This window comes from Thalassophryne amazonica, chromosome 8 (assembly GCF_902500255.1).
Source record: "Thalassophryne amazonica chromosome 8, fThaAma1.1, whole genome shotgun sequence".
NCBI classification, from domain to species: domain Eukaryota; kingdom Metazoa; phylum Chordata; class Actinopteri; order Batrachoidiformes; family Batrachoididae; genus Thalassophryne; species Thalassophryne amazonica.
In genome coordinates, this window is record NC_047110.1 from 72,160,529 (window position 1) to 72,179,216 (window position 18,688).

At 44.1% G+C, this 18,688-nt stretch overlaps 1 protein-coding gene across 1 annotated transcript in view; it reads left to right on the forward strand.

Moving 5' to 3' along the window:
* LOC117514925 (voltage-dependent calcium channel subunit alpha-2/delta-1) overlaps positions 1-14,183 on the forward strand; it is a 301,141-nt gene extending 286,958 nt beyond the window's left edge. The window contains 2 exon segments of the mRNA XM_034175496.1: positions 214-296; positions 13,407-14,183. Of these exon segments, the coding sequence (XP_034031387.1) occupies positions 214-296; positions 13,407-13,517 (194 nt within the window). The 3' untranslated portion in view covers positions 13,518-14,183.
* Positions 14,184-18,688: the final 4,505 nt, after the last annotated feature.

Genomic DNA, 18,688 nt, shown 5'->3' on the forward strand with positions numbered 1-18,688 from the left:
ATTTGCATTTTCTAAGAAGGGCTCCTCTGAAGAATAATCGAAGATCAGCAGAAAACTCTCGACAGATTTGGAGCCAAACTTGATGAATTGAAATAAGATAATGTTTCTTGGCAGAAAAGTCACCACCAAGCAAATCGTTTAATTGCTGCTGTTGAATGTGCTTTTTGTGCACTTGTAATTATAAATCTAATTTTCCTGAGAGCATGTGTTCAGCTGAGGGCCCTGATCCATGTGTACTGGCTCAGAATCCCAGGTATCGGAAAGGGCCGGATTCGTGTTTTGACAACAACGAAAATGTAAGACGCAGACGCACATGTGCATGCATTATTGTTGGCACGCAGTTATGTTAATCAGGCGTCACATTGGCTTTGATGACCGTTAGTCTGGCCTTCATTAGCAGATGCCTGATGCTGACTGGCTGTTCTTCTCTCATCTTCATTCATGCATGCAATGCTCACCGTTTCTTTATTTTCCTGTCCCCTCTTTCTTTCTGTCATCTTTTTTACTCACCACCTGTCATTCTTGTTTTATGATTCTGCATCCCAATGGCTGCTGGTAGGATGAACCCTTGTGCCCAATCAGCAGAGGTTCTGGACTGAGCTCCAAAGTTCTCTTGCTGATTCTGGTGCTGGTGATGAGCTGAGGGTTAGTTTCCTCATGCAGCTTCACACCTGATGGACGAGAACACAAATGATTGATACACACCCTCTGCATAGATGTCCAAAATGAATATCAAAGAGCTTCCATGCTTAGGAATTTAAATTATAGTTGAAAATACGATGTCAGTCACATAATCTAATTTCAATTTATTTTCATTTATATAGCGCCAAATCACAACAGAGTTGCCTAAAAAGTGCTTCACACAGGTAAGGTCTAACCTTACGAACCCCCAGAGCAACAGTGGTAAGGAAAAACTCCCTCTGAGGAAGAAACCTCAAGCAGACCAGACTCAAAGGGGTGACCCTCTGCTTGGGCCATGCTACAAACAAATTACAGAACAACTCACGGACAAATATACAAGAAATGCTATTGGCGCACAGGACAGGAGGATTGCCAACACAAATACAACTCCCATCTCTGGATGGAGCTGCACCTTAAACAGAATCAGGCATCAGAAAGACAAAAAATACTGTATAAATTTGCCAGCATTAAACAATAAGAAAAACAGAGAAATACTAAGGTGATCACTGGCCACTAGCCCTAAACTTCACTAAAAGACCCAGAATTTAGGTAAAGTTGAGGCCAAAGTAGCCAGGCTTAGCCTGGATCACCTTCCCTCTCAGCCACACTTACCCAGTCCGAATGAATTTCTGATGTCCTCACTGTAGATCATGGTGAGGTGGTTCTGTTGTCAATGCCCCGCTCACTCTGGGCATACAGTTTGATGTTATTCATGTACAGGAGGTGGGTGATAGTTACTCCACTCCTGACTCGATATCCATATCCTCCTCTTTGTGATTAGCTGACTGAGGGGTTTGAGGCCTCAGCCTTGGTATATTCCACCCTTGATGGTGACTTGTGTGATTGCCTTGTAGTTGGCCTCCAGTGGCATCTTCCACAGTCCCAATGAGTTCCTGATTGTTGGGGAAAGTGTAGTGACACGGACCCACAACAGGGGGCGCAAATGAACGGTCAACAGATGAGCCAAAAGGTGACAATTTAATGTTGTGAATGTGCACAACGATGATACAGACAATCACAGAATCTGACAGCAGTCAATACACCAAGGTGATGTGTGGGCAGGCTCGAGGATAGAAAATGTCTGTCCTGAGAAGAGCCGGAACCACATGATTTCCACCGCCACAGAACCCGGAGAATACTGGAGCCGCCAAGTCCCGAATTCCCAGGTGATCACCGTCCCCGACTGTCGGATCTGGTACTGCTGGCGAGGAGCACAAACAGTGAGATGTGGGTGTGTACACACCCAGTAACAAAAACAGTCAGAAGGTGGAAAGTCACCTCCACCTCTAATCACACACACGTGCAGCTCCTGTCTAACCACTTATCTGGTTGGGGTCGATCGATGATCTGGGCAGGAGGCGGCGCCGGTCTGGGAGCACAGAGGGCTGAGGTGTGGTGTGGCTTGATCCGGGAAACATGAAAAACCGGGTGGACCCGCAGTGAAGCTGGGAGCTGGAGCTTCACTGCGGCCGGACTGAGGACTTTGAGGATCTGAATGGACCGATATACCTGTCCTTGAGTTTGGGTGAGTCCACTTGGAGGGGGATGTCCTTCGTTGAAAGCCACACCTCCTGCCCGGGCTGGTAAGCAGGGGCCGGGGAACGCCGGCGGTCTGCATGGGCCTTAGCCCTCATCCGGGCCTTCAACAAGGCAGAACGGGCGGTGCGCCACACCCAACGGCATCTTCACAGGTGGCCTGGACCGAGGGCACACCGACCTCTCCCTCCACCACGGGGAACAATGGGGGCTGGTACCCCAGACACACCTCAAATGGGGAGAGGCCGGTGGCAGAGGACACCTGGCTGTTATGGGCGTACTCGATCCAGGCCAGATGGTGACTCCAGGCCAACGGGTGCGCGGATGTAACACGGCGGAGGGCCTGTTCAAGTTCTTGGTTGGCCCGCTCTGCCTGTCCATTCATCTGAGGGTGATACCCGGATGAGATGCTCACGTTGGGCCCCAGTTCTCTGCAGAAACTCCTCCAAACCTGTGAGGAGAACTGAGGACCACGGTCCGAGACAATGTCAGTAGGTATCCCATGCAGACGTACAACGTGGTGGACCAGAAGGTCTGCTATTTTCTGGGCCGTAGGGAGCTTCGGAAGGGCCACGAAGTGGGCCGCCTTGGAGAAACGGTCCACTATCGTGAAGATGGTCATCATGCCCTGGGACGGCGGGAGGCCCATGACAAAGTCCAGGCCAATGTGAGACCAGGGGCGACGAGGCACCGGAAGCGGTTGCAGAAGTCCTTGTGTCTTGGAGTGGTCTGCCTTGCCCCTGGCAGAGGTGCTGCAGGCCTGGACATACTCCCAGACGTCGGCCTCCATGGACGCCCACCAGAAGCGCTGCTGGACAACTGCCACGGTCCTACGCACCCCTGGATGACAGGAGAGCTTGGACCCGTGACAGAAGTCCAAGACTGCAGCTCTGGCCTCTGGTGGGACGTATAAACGTTTTTTTGGTCCAGTTCCGGGGTCCGGGCTCCGTGCCAGGGCCTCCCGGACGGTCTTCTCCACATCCCAGGTGAGGGTGGCCACGATAGTGGACTCCGGAATGATGGGCTCCGGTGGATCCGACAGCTCAGTCTTGACCTCATCTTCATGCACCCGGGACAAGGCATCTGATCTCTGGTTCTTGGTCCCGGGGCGGTAGGTGATTTGGAAGTCAAAACGCCCGAAGAACAGTGACCAGCGGGCTTGCCTGGGGTTCAGCCGCTTGGCGGTCCTGATATACTCCAGGTTCCGATGGTCAGTGAAAACCGTGAACAGCACAGACGCTCCCTCCAACAGGTGTCTCCACTCCTCAAGAGCCTCTTTCACTGCAAGGAGTTCTCGATTGCCGACGTCATAGTTCCGTTCAGCTGGGGTCAACCTGCGAGAAAAGTAGGCACATGGGTGAAGAACCTTATCGGTCTCTCCGCTCTGGGATAGCACGGCTCCTATCCCTGAGTCAGAGGCGTCCACTTCAACCACGAACCTGCGGCTAGGGTCAGGCATTTCAACTCCTTGAACGCGGCTTCGCACCGATCCGACCAGGTGAAGGGGACTTTTGGAGAGGTCAGGGCTGTCAGGGGGCTAACTACCTGACTGTAGCCCTTAATGAACCTCCTGTAGAAATTTGCAAAGCCGAGGAACTGTTGCAGCTTCCTACGGCTTGTTGGTTGGGGCCAATCTCTCACCGCCGCAACCTTGGCTAGATCAGGGGCGATGGAGTTGGAGGAGATGATGAACCCCAGGAAGGACAAAGAGGTGCGGTGAAACTCACACTTCTCACCCTTCACAAACAGCCGGTTCTCCAGCAACCGCTGCAGGACCTGATGTACATGCTGGACATGATTCTCAGGGTCCGGGGAAAAGATGAGTATGTCATCCAGATACACGAAGACGAATCGGTGCAGGAAGTCCCGCAAGACGTCGTTAACCAAAGCTTGGAACGTCGCGGGGGCGTTAGTGAGACCGAACGGCATGACCAGGTACTCAAAATGACCTAATGGGGTGTTGAATGCCGTCTTCCATTCGTCTCCATTCCGGATCCGAACCAGGTGGTACGCATTCCTGAGGTCCAGTTTGGTTAAAATTTGGGCTCCATGCAGGGGCGTGAACACTGAATCCAACAGGGGTAAAGGGTATCGATTACGAACCATTATGTCATTCAGCCCCCTGTAATCAATGCATGGACGGAGTCCGCCATCTTTCTTGCCCACAAAAAAGAAACCTGCACCCATTGGGGAGGTGGAATTCCAGATCAACCCGGCAGCTAATGAGTCCCGGATGTAGGTCTCCATTGATTCGCGCTCGGGACGTGAGAGATTGTACAGCCTGCTGGACGGGAACTCAACGCCCGGGACCAAATCAATGGCACAATCATACGGACGGTGCGGGGGAAGGGTGAGCGCCAGATCCTTGCTAAAGACATCAGCAAGATCGTGGTACTCAACCGGCACCGCCGTCAGATTGGGAGGGACTTTAACCTCCTCATTAGCGTTTACACCGGGAGGAACCGAGGATCCTAAACAATTCCGGTGGCAGGTTTCGCTCCACTGAGCCACAACCCCAGACGGCCAATCAATCCGGGGATTGTGTTTAATCATCCATGGGAAGCCCAAAATCACGCGGGAGGTAGAAGGAGTTACAAAAAACTCAATCTCCTCCCGGTGATTCCCAGACACTACCAGGGTTACAGGTAGTGTCTTGTGTGTGATAAAAGGGAGAAGAGTGCCATCTAGTGCTCGCACCTTCACTGGCGAAGAAAGCACCACCAGAGGGAGCCCTACCTCCCTTGCCCATCTGCTATCCAGCAGATTCCCTTCTGACCCCGTGTCCACCAGTGCTGGGGCTTGAAGGGTTAAATCCCCGCTCAGGATTGTAACTGGGAGTCGTGTTGAAAGATGTGTATGACCCACATGAATGTTTTGATCCCTCCTCAGCCCAGTCTCTAAGGGCGGGCGTTTGTGTTTTGACCGTTTGGGGCAGACTCTCTGCTGATGCTCACTCGAGCCGCAGACAAAGCACTCCCCGCGGACCAGCTTCCTCTGTCTGAATGTGGCCCTGCTCATGTCCCTAGCATCATCAGCAGGGGGAGCTGTAGCCATACGGAGCGCTGTGGCTGTGGAGCGTGGGGAAGACGGCCCTCTTTCGGACCCGGGAGGAAGAGGGACGGCTTGTGCCTGACCACGCCCTTCGCCTCGCTCCCGTCGGCGTTCTTCTAACCGATTGTCCAATCGTATAACTAAATCGATAAGCTCAGCCAAATCCCGCGGTTCCTCCTTAGCCACCAGGTGCTCCTTCAGGACCAACGACAGTCCGTTTATGAAGGCGGCGCGGAGCGCAGCCATATTCCAGCCGGATCTTGCAGCCGTGATGCGGAAGTCGACTGCATATTCGGCTGCGCTCCGACGCCCCTGTCTCATTGACAGCAGCACGGTAGACGCGGTTTCGCCTCTGTTGGGATGATCAAAAACAGTTCTGAGCTCCCTCACAAACCCAGTATAAGAGGCAAGGAGCCGTGAACCTTGTTCCTAAAGCGCTGTAGCCCAAGCGCGTGCCTCACCTCGAAGCAAATTAATCACGTAAGCCACCTTACTGGCGTCAGACGCGTACATCATGGGACGCTGTGCAAAGACGAGCGAACACTGCATAAGAAAGTCCGTGCATGTCTCCACACAACCTCCGTACGGCTCTAGGGGGCTTATGTATGCTTCAGGGGATGGTGGGCGGGGTCGTTGAATGACCAGTGGAATGTCTGTATTCGGCACCGGGTCGGCAGGAGGAGGAGCTGCAGCAGCGCCCTGAGCGCGCGCTTCCACCTGCGCGGTGAGAGCCTCCATCCTGCGATTAAGGATGATGTTTTGCTCGGTCATCAGGTCCATCCGAGCGGTAAAGGCGGTGAGGATATGCTGCAACTCACCAATCACGCCTCCAGCCGACGCCTGTGCACCCTGCTCTTCCATTGGTTGTCCAACAGATGGTTGACGCCCCTCGGGATCCATGACGTTGGCCGAGATATCCTGTTGGGGAAAGTGTAGTGACACGGACCCACAACAGGGGGCGCAAATGAACGGTCAACAGAAGAGCCAAAAGGTGACAATTTAATGTTGTGAATGTGCACAACGATGATACAGACAATCACAGAATCTGACAGCAGTCAATACACCAAGGTGACGTGTGGGCAGGCTCGAGGATAGAAGACGTCTGTCCTGAGAAGAGCCGGAACCACACGATTTCCACCGCCACAGAACCCGGAGAATACTGGAGCCGCCAAGTCCCGAATTCCCAGGTGATCACCGTCCCCGACTGTCGGATCTGGTACTGCTGGCGAGGAGCACAAACAGTGAGATGTGGGTGTGTGCACACCCAGTAACAAAAACAGTCAGAAGGTGGAAAGTCACCTCCACTTCTAATCACACACACGTGCAGCTCCTGTCTAACCACTTATCTGGTTGGGGTGTGAAGCGAAGCCATCGCTGTTCACACCAAACGCCAATCCAGCAGATAAGGCACACCACAGGAAAGCGGCTGCAAAAAGAGTTCAGACTATGACAGTTTTAGATACAGCAGAGAATATTACCTTCACAGGTAGATGATATCTCGGCAGCGAGGTGGAGATGACATCCGGCTTTTATGGAGTGATGAAATGAAGATGGGTGACAGCTGTCATGAGTTGATGTGTGACAGCTGTCACTCCCGGTTGTGTCCGTGGTGGCAGCGCCCTCTCGTGCCTGAAGCCCGCACTTCAGGCAGGGCGCCCTCTGGTGGTGGGCCAGCAGTACCTCCTCTTCTGGCGGCCCACACAACACTGATGAAGGTTATCAATGCCTTATACCACACACACACACACACACACACATACACACACACACACACACACACACACACACACTCCAGTAAACACTGAGGGATAGGCTTTTTAGTCAATCTACGATGTGTACAAGTTGGTCTGCATGGTGTTAGAGTTGTTGTGTACTGTTCTGTCAACCAGTAGTTGGTGCCATGACCCTCTGGTATTGTTTCCAATGCCCTTCTGAGCTGTGCTCATGTGTTGACTCAAGTGATTATAGAACTCTGTTGCTAATCCTAAACCTTTGCCTGAGACGCAGGTAACTGGGCGGTAGATCAAGGGTGTCATACCCTTGTGGGGATCCTTCATGATCAGGATTGTTCTGTCCTGTGTTAGGCAATCTGGGTGAATACCTGCTGCAAGGAGACCACCAATTTGTGCTGCCAGGTGCTCGTGGAGTGCAGTTATCTTTTTCAGGCAGTGGGCAGGGATCATACCAGGTCCTGGTGCTGTCCAGCTCTTCATTCCCAAGACTTGTTGTCATGATATTGATTGATTTTTCTTCTGCTGAGCTCACTGTGGTCTACCAGCCACTTGGCATTGGTGTTGTATGACACTTTCCCCCCAGATGATCTCCAATATTACACACTCAGCTCTCGAGGTCTGTTCTGGTGCTATCATTTTTCTCTTGCAGCTGGGAGTATAGACTGGGGTCATTGGCGAACAGGCCATTATTCTCTTGGCCTCTGTGCATCTCTTAAGCCTGGTAGGCAGAGCTGTGAGGTTTTTTTTGGTGGTTTCTGGGGCCTCAGTTATGGATATCTTGTACGACAGACAGACCTTTGACTCCAATGACTTTGACCTTTTCCAAAACAAGCCAAGAGCCTTTAACCACATACTTTACCAAGTTGGGTAGGGTAGAGGAACAAACAGACAAACTCTGTTCAAATTATAGTATGATACTTATGGACCTTACTGTATGTAATACATATTATGAGACTGTCTCCAGCAGATGGTGAGAAGGTTGAATCTTGGTAGTGAAAGGTGTTAAATTAATTTACTGTCACTGGATGGCATGACCACAGTTTGATAGAATGCTGCAAGACCAAACACATCATCATTATGCATGGCAAGGCTACAACTTGGTTCAAAAACATGGAAATAATTTTGGATTAATTCTAGACGTCTTTGCAGAGTTTCCCCTCAAAATATCATTTTCTTATAGAAATGCAATAACCACATGTAAATACTTTATCAAATACTGTAGCATTGATTCAGTGAAACAAAAGAGAGAGGAGGACAAATCATCAGGCTTGGGGAGTAACGGAATACATGTAACAGCGTTACGTAATTAGGATACAAAAAAAAAAAAAAAAAGGTAACTATTCCGCCACAGTTACAGAAAAAAAGACCTATTCAGATTACAGGTATATTTAGTAAAAATGGGGATTAGTTCGCAGGATTACAATTTTAAGGCATTTTATGATATTATCTGTATATAATATATTTTTTTTTCTTTGAAACGAAAATGTCCCTTCATGGACAGTGACATGACGTCTCCTAACCGGGCAAAATACTGATGAAGTACCCGGATGTTAATGTATTTTCAGTGGAGATTCGCGACTGAACACTCTCAGAAAAATGCTCTCAAAATACGTGTTAAAATGCCATTTTGACCTGGATATCGAGCCAGTAAAATTAAATTACATTAAATTATGTCAGGAAAGTATTAAATTTACTCTGAGACACACACACACACACACACACACACACACACACACACACACACACTCCCAAATATTAGTGCTGAAAGTTACACGGATCTGCGCTGTTCAAGCTGCTGAGCTGAGGAATCCTGCTGCAGCAGCTGTTCAATGCAGCATGGCTCCTAAAACCATTAATATATATATATATATATATATATATATATTTTTTTTTTTTTTTTTTTTTTTTTTTTTTTACGCAATTATCCTTTATTGACTGAGTTTCATTCATGAAGTCAGTGGTGTGGGTACACATTTCTATGTGTGGGTGTGACTGTGAGCGGCACAGCGTGGGTCATTATAATCTCATTTTAAGGTGCAAATTAAAAAAAAAAAATCCCTAGTTTTGTCGAACAATTTTAATCACTAACGACAAGTATTTTAACTAGACATTGGTCTAGCAGTGGAAAATATCAACTAGACATAAGTGAAGAGTTGATGGTCCGTGTCATCAGGCGACACAGGTACAGCAGGAAACATACCACTGTTTATAATCCAAATATCATGGACAAAGTGACAAGTAGAACCAAAACCACTTATTTATGGAAGGAAATATTGTCTCCCTTGTTCCTCTGTTTGTGGCTTTGCCAAAATGCGCAGCTTTCCGGCATATTCCACCTGTTTCTTGAACTTCTATGCACGCAAATCACTAACTTGCCCAGAATTAAAATGGTGATCACGCCTCCTTACTGACAGTATTTACTTAATGGTTTTCATTATGCTGTTCTTATTTTGAAAGTTCAATAAGTGGACTGATATGTTAAACATGGTGCGAATGCTATGTGAAAGACTAAAGTAAGATAATTTTATGTTTACTGAACAAGTAGTAGACTTTTTTGTTTTGTATATTGTTCTGCAAGCCACTTTTAATTACAAATTCATCCGTGCACAACTGAGTTTTTGTTATCCTTCATTTGTTTGGCATTTTTGGTTGAAAATTTAGCAGGTGAACACTGGGTGTGTTTAAAACAATGTTGTGGGTGCTCTTAATTCATAATGTGAAGTAAAACAGCATGCCATGTAAAAGAAACAGTATTATTTTTGCTTAATAAACTGTACTATGTGGTCAAGACTATTTCTATTTAGTTTCTTTTGTCTGTATTAGCATATTTGATATTGGAGTAATCCAGAAGTAATTGAAAGTAGTCAAATTACATTACTTTAAAGTTATGGTACTTGGATTACGTTACTGACTACATTTTTCAACAGGTAACTAGTAACTGTATTGGAATACATTTTTAAAGTAACCCTCCCAACCCTGCAAATCATCATATCTGCATCACTACACAGAGGTGTCTAAATATTTGGAGGGAGAAGAAAAAAAATATATTTTTGTGCACTCTGCCTTTTATTGTGTTATCAAAGCATGGGTCACATTTTTTAAATGACAATAATTCACATGCATATGTGTATGTGTTTACATATTGGAGGGGCTGTTCTGCAGAGGAGGAAGTAGGAGAACAGAGTAAAAGTATTTCCATGTCCTCTTTCAGTCTAATTACTCTTTGCACAGTGCTTCCCAGGAAGACATTCTGTGTTCTAACTAAACTATTTTGTCACCGGGGTAAAGAGGGGAAGCTCCAGACGGCTTTCCTGCCCTTTGAATGCAGAAACTCCCACTTCCTCCTCCTAAGCACGCACTGGTGCCCTGAATGCTCCCATCAAACATGTTTAAACTACACACATTATTGTACTTAAAAAGGGGGACAGTGTCTGCAGTAACACAAAAACTGATAAAGGATGTTTGATAGAAGATACACATACTGATCGTTCATGCTAACACAAAATATATATTATATAGTACTGTATGTATAATATGCCATAGAGTTGTCATTAACCTGGCAGCACGGTGGATCAGTGGTTAGCACTGATGCCACACAGCGAGAAGGTCCTGGGATTGCTTGCTGCCTGCTTCTTTCTGTATGGAGTTTGCATGTTTCTCTCGGTGTTTGCTTGGGTTTCCCTTGGTGCTCTGGCTTCCTCTCACCTCCAAAAGACATGCAGATTAGGTAAATTGAAAACTTTAATTTGAATGTAGATGTGCATTCGAAGAAGTATGACTGTCTATATGTGGTGACAGACTGGCATCCTGTCCAAAGTGTTCCCCACCTCCTGCCTTATGTCTGCTAGGATAGGCAGCTCGACCCCCCCATGGAGTAAGCGGGAATAGAAAATGAATGAAAAGCATGAATGTCAGTCACCTACTGGAAACATCTGGAACTGTTGCAGTTTGTCATTGCCAGTTTCTTCTATTTTCAAGACATCATGTGGTAATTAAATGGCCACTGTAATCTATAATGATGACCCAAAGTCACAACAACTGGAGCTTAAAAATGTGCAAAAACATGGCAGTTCCTTGAATGGCTGCCTCCAAAAGTGACTCACTCATGACAGACCCTTATGATAAAATCTCCATCTTAGAGCAGAAAATAAGCATATTTAGAGCTTGGTCGGAAAAAAACAAACAAAAAAAAACATGACAACAACAAAAAAACTGTTTTGGTCACAATAGTTAGTTTCTCCATTTAAGCCAGGTGTAGTGTAGGAGCAGGGCGGGGGGAGGGTGTTCCCAAGTTATCAATTTAAGACATTGAGATTTTAAGACATAAGGTTATGAATAATTAGTGGCGTGGTCACTTTGAGTGACAGGTGTGCATTGGTGAGTGAAATCTTCATATTGTTTCATTTGTTTTAGTACAGTGAGCACTGTTAGCCTATGCATTGATGACATTAGGTCCAACGACGGTGCACTCAACACTCAATGCCTGCACTCTCAGGCTGGTTGGTCAGAAACGTTTGGACATAAATGCACAGCTCGAACAGACAGCTCTGGTTGTAAATAGGCTTTACTCGGGTGGATAGCAGTGGTCGGTACACAAGAAGGCAGTCCAGAAAAAGCAGCAGTACAGTAATCATCAGGCTAGAGGTGTGGTCAAAGCAAAAGGTAGGAGGTCAGGAACACAATGAGGCAGGCAGGAGAATGAAACGCAGGCACAGAGCACAACAATCTGGCGAGGGACTGAAGCACCCAGTGAGCTTATATAACCCCAGGTGACGAGCAGCAAAACAGGAACAGGTGTGCATGGAAAGCACCAGAACAAGGGCATGACCAGAGAGAAACACCCACCACCCAGAACCAGGAGACAGATGAGAGATAGGGACAGACAGATCCAAGCAGAAAACCCCACAAGAGATATACACAGAAAACCAATGAAAGAGAAAAAACACCTAACAAAAACGGACAAGAAAATAAAACCAGATAACCAGAACAGTATTCAAATCCTGACACACTCAAGCCATCCATTATGAAAACCACTGCCCAGTCTAGTACATATACACTATGGATTATGCTTGTCTTTGAATGAATTTATTTGGCACACAGCTCAACAATAACAAAAACTCAAAGAGATGAACTTAACAGCATACCCATGAGACCGAAAGGGTGTAGGCAGAAATGAACCATAAAAAAAAAAAAACACACCCACCCCTTATACTATAAAAAAATATAAATAAACTAAAGAATGTATACCTACCTACACACACACACACAAAACAAATACCAAAGAAGCGTGCATGAAAAAATATAAATTGACCAGTGATCTAAAATAAAAAAAATACACACACAACCAAACAGTGCACAATCCCAAAACAACAAAATTGGTAAACCTAATTCTTCAAACTGTAACAAGTCATTTATTATTTTTGCAAGGCCTTTTAAAGCCAACTAACGAAAGGTACCAAATAATTTAATGTTATCAGGACAATTATTCCAAATGTTAAACACCTTTAATGGAAACATACCGACTTTATAGAGGATCAGATCTTTAATTTCTCAAAAAAATAAATAAATAATTAATAATAATTATAATCATATATATATATTCCTTTCAAATTATAACTGGAGTCCTTTATTTTAAACAGATCCTGGACATGTTGAGGCAAAAGTTTATTTATTTTTAGCTTTATATCACAATACAAATTATGTATAAATAAACCAAATCCCAGAATTTTTAAATATATAAAAAGACAAATAGTGGATTCATTGGTTCACATATGATTTGTTACTGATAGCTTTCTTTTGCAACAGAACTATTGGATTAGTATTAGTGTTGGCATGTATTTTTGTCATGTCTTTATAGACGTATGACAGAAATTTGATTACTAGATTGGGTTTTAGGTCTGTCCAGCTGAAAAACAAGCTTGCTCACATTCATAAAACAGCCATGAAAAGTAGTAGGACTAAAAGATTACCTGCCTGTTCAAGCCTTATATGAAGAGGCAGTGGTAAGAAGAGGGAAAATCATTTCAAAGGACCCAGAGCATCCTCTTCACAGTGAATATGTCCTGCTGCCTTCAGGACGGAAACTGAGGGTGTCACAGTGTAGGACTAACAGATTTAAGTTGTCCTTTGTCCCATCTTCTATTAAACTGTTGAACACTAGATCTTCACATATATCAGATTCTCTGCACAGTACTTAACCTGCACTTTATCAACTTTGTGGCTGAATGTGTGTTGTTTGTATCTGTTTTGTTTTTTGTACTGTTTTTAAGCAATATGTAGCACTGTGCCCAGGACAAATTTCCCTTTGGGGACAGTAAAGTTTTTTCTATTCTATTCTTTTACCTGTTTATTATCAATATGGATTGCAGTTCTCCATCACTTAATTACAATTTATGTGTTCAACAGGAAGATGATTCCGACTGTGGAGGTGGGACCTTCCTCCTCCCCCATTTTTGGCCAATGGTTGGATTCCAACTACTGCTCCTGTGGCTCAATACATGTTTACAGAGCTCGTGACCCCTACAAAGACAATCTGAACATCATCTCACGTCATAAAAGTCCTCAAGTCATCATGCCATCCAGGATGTATGCAGAATACATACAAGACCTTTTTTTCCCCCCATTTTTTTTTTTTTTTTATCAATATCAGCATTTCTGTTCTCCAGTGTCAAAGGGTGCTCATCCATTTTGTCATGGCCATTTTCAAATGTAAATGCACACCTACTGTGCTCACATCCACTACATACTCCTTAAAACGCTCCAATGGTGCAAGAGTAAGAGCTAACCAAACCCTTTAATTCTGCCTCATTTGACCAGACTTTGACAACTTGTCTCACTATGCTAACAGAATATCGCTCAAAGTCTGTGTGTTCACTGACAGCATTGATTTGTGTAGTTGTCAATATTGTTTGTTGCGTATGGATCATAATGCTGTATTGAATGTTCATTTTGCAATCTGTGCAACTGTAGGAAATATTCAAGTTGTATTGTTTTTGTTACTATATCTAATTTTTGTACTTAAATTCAACAAGCATTTGATGACTAGCTGGGTGTTGTATTGTAGCAGCATGTGCTCAGTCCAAAAACTAAAGACAGCACCAACACTGACACCAAAGCTCCACAGAGTACCAAGAACCAACAATAAGTGTGGGACAATGACACAGAACCTCCAGGTTACTACATTAAAAAAGGTCACAAACCAAATATGGGCACAGTATTGAAGTTAGAGTATTAAATATGAATACCTTAGATACCTTGTTGTGACTTAGAGGGGTCATATTACAACCCCTGGCAATAATTATGGAATCACCGGCCTCGGAGGATGTTCATTCAGTTGTTTAATTTTGTAGAAAAAAAAGCAGATCACAGACATGACACAAAACTAAAGTCATTTCAAATGGCAACTTTCTGGCTTTAAGAAACACTATAAGAAATCAGGAAAAAAAAATTGTGGCAGTCAGTAATGGTTACTTTTTTAGGCCAAGCAGAGGGAAAAAAATATGGACTCACTCAATTCTGAGGAATAAATTATGGAATCACCCTGTAAATTTTGATCCCCAAAACTAACACCTGCATCATATCAGATCTGTTCGTTAGTCTGCATCTAAAAAGGAGTGATCACACCTTGGAGAGCTGTTGCACCAAGTGGACTGACATGAATCATGGCTCCAACACGAGAGATGTCAATTAAAACAAAGGAGAGGATTATCAAACTCTTAAGAGGGTAAATCATCACGCAATGTTGCAAAAGATGTTGGTTGTTCACAGTCAGCTGTGTCTAAACTCTGGACCAACTACAAACAACATGGGAAGGTTGTTAAAGGCAAACATACTGGTAGACCAAGGAAGACATCAAAGCGTCAAGACAGAAAACTTAAAGCAATATGTCTCAAAAATCGAAAATGCACAACAAAACAAATGAGGAACGAATGGGAGGAAACGTCTGTGACTTAACTGTAAGAAACCGCCTAAAGGAAATGGGATTTACATACAGAAAAGCTAAATGAAAGACATCATTAACACCTAAACAGAAAAAGAAGGTTACAATGGGCTAAGGAAAAGCAATCGTGGACTGTGGATGACTGGATGAAGGTCATATTCAAGGGATGAATCTCGAATCTGCATTGGGCAAGGTGATGATTCTGGAACTTTTGTTTGGTGCCGTTCCAATGAGATTTATAAAGATGACTGCCTGAAGAGAACATGTAAATTTCCACAGTCATTGATGATATGGGGCTGCATGTCAGGTAAAGGCACTGGGGAGATGGCTGTCATTACATCATCAATAAATGCACAAGTTTACATTGATATTTTGGACACTTTTCTTATCCCATCAATTGAAAGGATGTTTGGGGATGATGAAATCATTTTTCAAGATGATAATGCATCTTGCCATAGAGCAAAAACTGTGAAAACATTCCTTGCAAAAAGACACATAGGGTCAATGTCATGGCCTGCAAATAGTCCGGATCTTAATCCAATTGAAAATCTTTGGTGGAAGTTGAAGAAAATGGTCCATGACAAGGCTCCAACCTGCAAAGCTGATCTGGCAACAGCAATCAGAGAAAGTTGGAGCCAGACTGATGAAGAGTACTGTTTGTCACTCATTAAGTCCATGCCTCAGAGACTGCAAGCTGTTATAAAAGCCCGAGGTGGTGCAACAAAATACTAGTGATGTGTTGGAGCGTTCTTTTGTTTTTCATGATTCCATAATTTTTTCCTCAGAATTGAGTGAGTCCATATTTTTTTCCCTCTGCTTGGTCTAAAAAGTAACCGTTACTGACTGCCACAATTTTTTTTCCTGATTTCTTATAGTGTTTCTTAAAGTCAGAAAGTTGCCATTTGAAATGACTTTAGTTTTGTGTCATGTCTGTGATCTGCTTTTTTTCTACAAAATTAAACAACTGAATGAACATCCTCCGAGGCCGGTGATTCCATAATTTTTGCAAGGGGTTGTATTCACCTTTTCAACACAGGTCAAAAGGTGTGTTTGGGTGCTTTCACATCTCCCCTGTATGGTCTTTGAATCAGACTGGGGGGGGAGTTTATTCTAATAGTTTGCCATTGGGTTCTTTGGAGAGGTGAAAACCTGTATTCAAAGTGTGATGATTAAACAATTGACCCATATTCCACAAAAGAAAGTAGGGCCTACAAAAATGTGCAGAGAAGTATTTTTTATCTGTCTGTAGTACAGTGTAACATCAAAATCAAGAAAATATTCGGCGATGGAGAGGGCAATGCCAACACCTTACATGGTTGACAGTGACTGATGCAAATTATTTCTTTGTGATTCAGTGATTCCACAACATATGGGTTAGGGTTGCCTTGACATTCGAGCATTTCTTCCCAAAATTCAATTACTTTAATCTCGACTAGCACACAACCCTTCTATTCAATCCATACTGGCTCCCAAGTGTTCGAGTTAAACAAAGATGTTTAACAATGTTGATATTTTTGCAGGATAATGAAGATCCAAGTCTTTCGGGTTTCTGGTGCTTGTCTTACTGTGTAGTTGTGACACTTGGACACTAGCCATTGACTTAAGGCAACAACTTGATGTCTTTGGTCTCCTTGGAGGATCCTTGGGTACTGCTGCAGTGTCTTTGTGTCAAACATGCAGTTACTTAGATGAGAAATATCACTTGCATTGTGAGTTTCTACAATTTGGCCATGTGGTTTGTTTCTCTGTCCATGATCCAGCACATAGGTGCCTTACTGTTGAGGACACTCAAGAGGTCGGGATAGGCCGGTTGTCTGCCTGAGTGGTTGGCATCCCTGACCCAATGCATTTCGGCGGTATCATGGATGTGGTGACATGAGCACATGCTTCCAAACTTGACTCACTGCAAAACCATTTAAACAGTAACGACCTTGAGTTTCACATTCCAATTTTCACTAAATGGTCAAATATCATGTCACCAAGAGAAATTTGGTAAATTAATTCATTTTATTTTTTTCATTGTAAACATAGTGAATAATTGTTTATTTAACTGGTTCCTTGAAATAGTCAGTCAGTCAGTCAAAATGAGTTTGTGACCAATAGAAAGGTGATGTATGAGTCCATACTGGTGTTTAATAGTAAACAGTCTTCAAAAAGGCCATTCTAAACATACCCTACATATGGTTTTACAACAGTTGGTGCTGTGGTATTGGGACTGAGATTGGACTAACAACATATACATGTAGAAAGTAGTATGTTCTTCATAGGCACTGGAGGCCCAGTGGTACTTATGCTTATTGCCAGGGTATGTAGCATTAAGTAGGGTAGTCAACAGGAGTCACAATTTGACTTGCATCCACTTCACCCTCTGGTATCTGGAAATACGCATCTGCCCACTGGGCCTTGGGCCTGTAAAGGACATAAGCATGGGCCAATCATTTGCCCCTTGGCCTGTGACATTGACTTTTAAGCAATTTTTATTCAAACTCAAAATCTCTTTGTCCTTGGTTCACCATCAATCATTCCACCAAGTTTGGCCCAGAACACTTAAGTTATTTTGTTGACACAGATGCACAGACTGAGACACAGAGCCAAAAACAGTGCATACTTGAGTATAAACAGTTTTGCGGTTAAATCAGTCATGGTTAGTGATGGCTTTGACATTTGCACCTGGTGATGTCAGTGACATATACCATGGAACATAAAGACTAACCAGTGATGGGACAGTGTCATCACATGAGACTTTTTTGTAATGCGTTTTGGGCCACTAAAAATATTGCCATGTGTCTACAGACCAAACAAGGGGAAAATACATTTACAGTAGCACTTAACACTGTGGTTCCAAGACAAGGATACAGTACAGGTGTGAATGCACCCTTAAATATTAGTGTAGCCAAATGTATATATATATATATATATATATATATATATATATATATATATTATACACACATACCCCATAGCCTCTGAGGTGATGCAACTCTACCCAATGGGGGTACCTCACAGCTTCATGGACCATTCATTCACATGAAGATTTAAGGATTTGTACTATTTAACCCAAAATACACTGAACTACAAACATTTGACTGAAAACCAGGTTTGTGAGAAGTGACCCCTTTAATTGGAGCGATAAAGTAGGAGAGCACCCTATGAATTTTGAATAACACATTTTAAAACCACTTTGTACTTTGTCTGACAGCTTTGGTCATCCCTAATTTGTTGCATCACATTCCCAGTGCCTACTCAGTCTGTTCTCTGAATGATGCTGCACATCAGATTTGCATTCTACCATGTTTGCTTTTGAAGTGTAGCAGAGAGTGTCACCGTGAATGTTGTTAAATGGGCCAAATCTGCTGCAATTGTTCCTGTTTTTGTGGCCCACACAACAGCAGACCCAACACCTACTTTTGATTGTCTACCTGGACTGATCAATCAAAGCAAATCCAAGCTTGTGTTCAATTTCCTGTCTTTATGACTTTTTATCCACTTTGTGTATCACCAGACTCAGGAGCCAAGATGACTTGTGAATGAATATCAACATGACTGTTTCTTACTGTTGCTGGTCTTCTTACGCTTGTTCCTTCTTTGTGTTGCTCTATAAGTGCTGTGAAGCAGACACTGAACGCTCAGTGTCCAAACGCTGCATCATCATGGGATGAGCTTGTTCTGTGTTTGAACACAACACCTTGTGGTTAGCAGTGGGGCCTGTTGGAGAGAACTACAGTCATACTTTTTGCATATTAGTTTT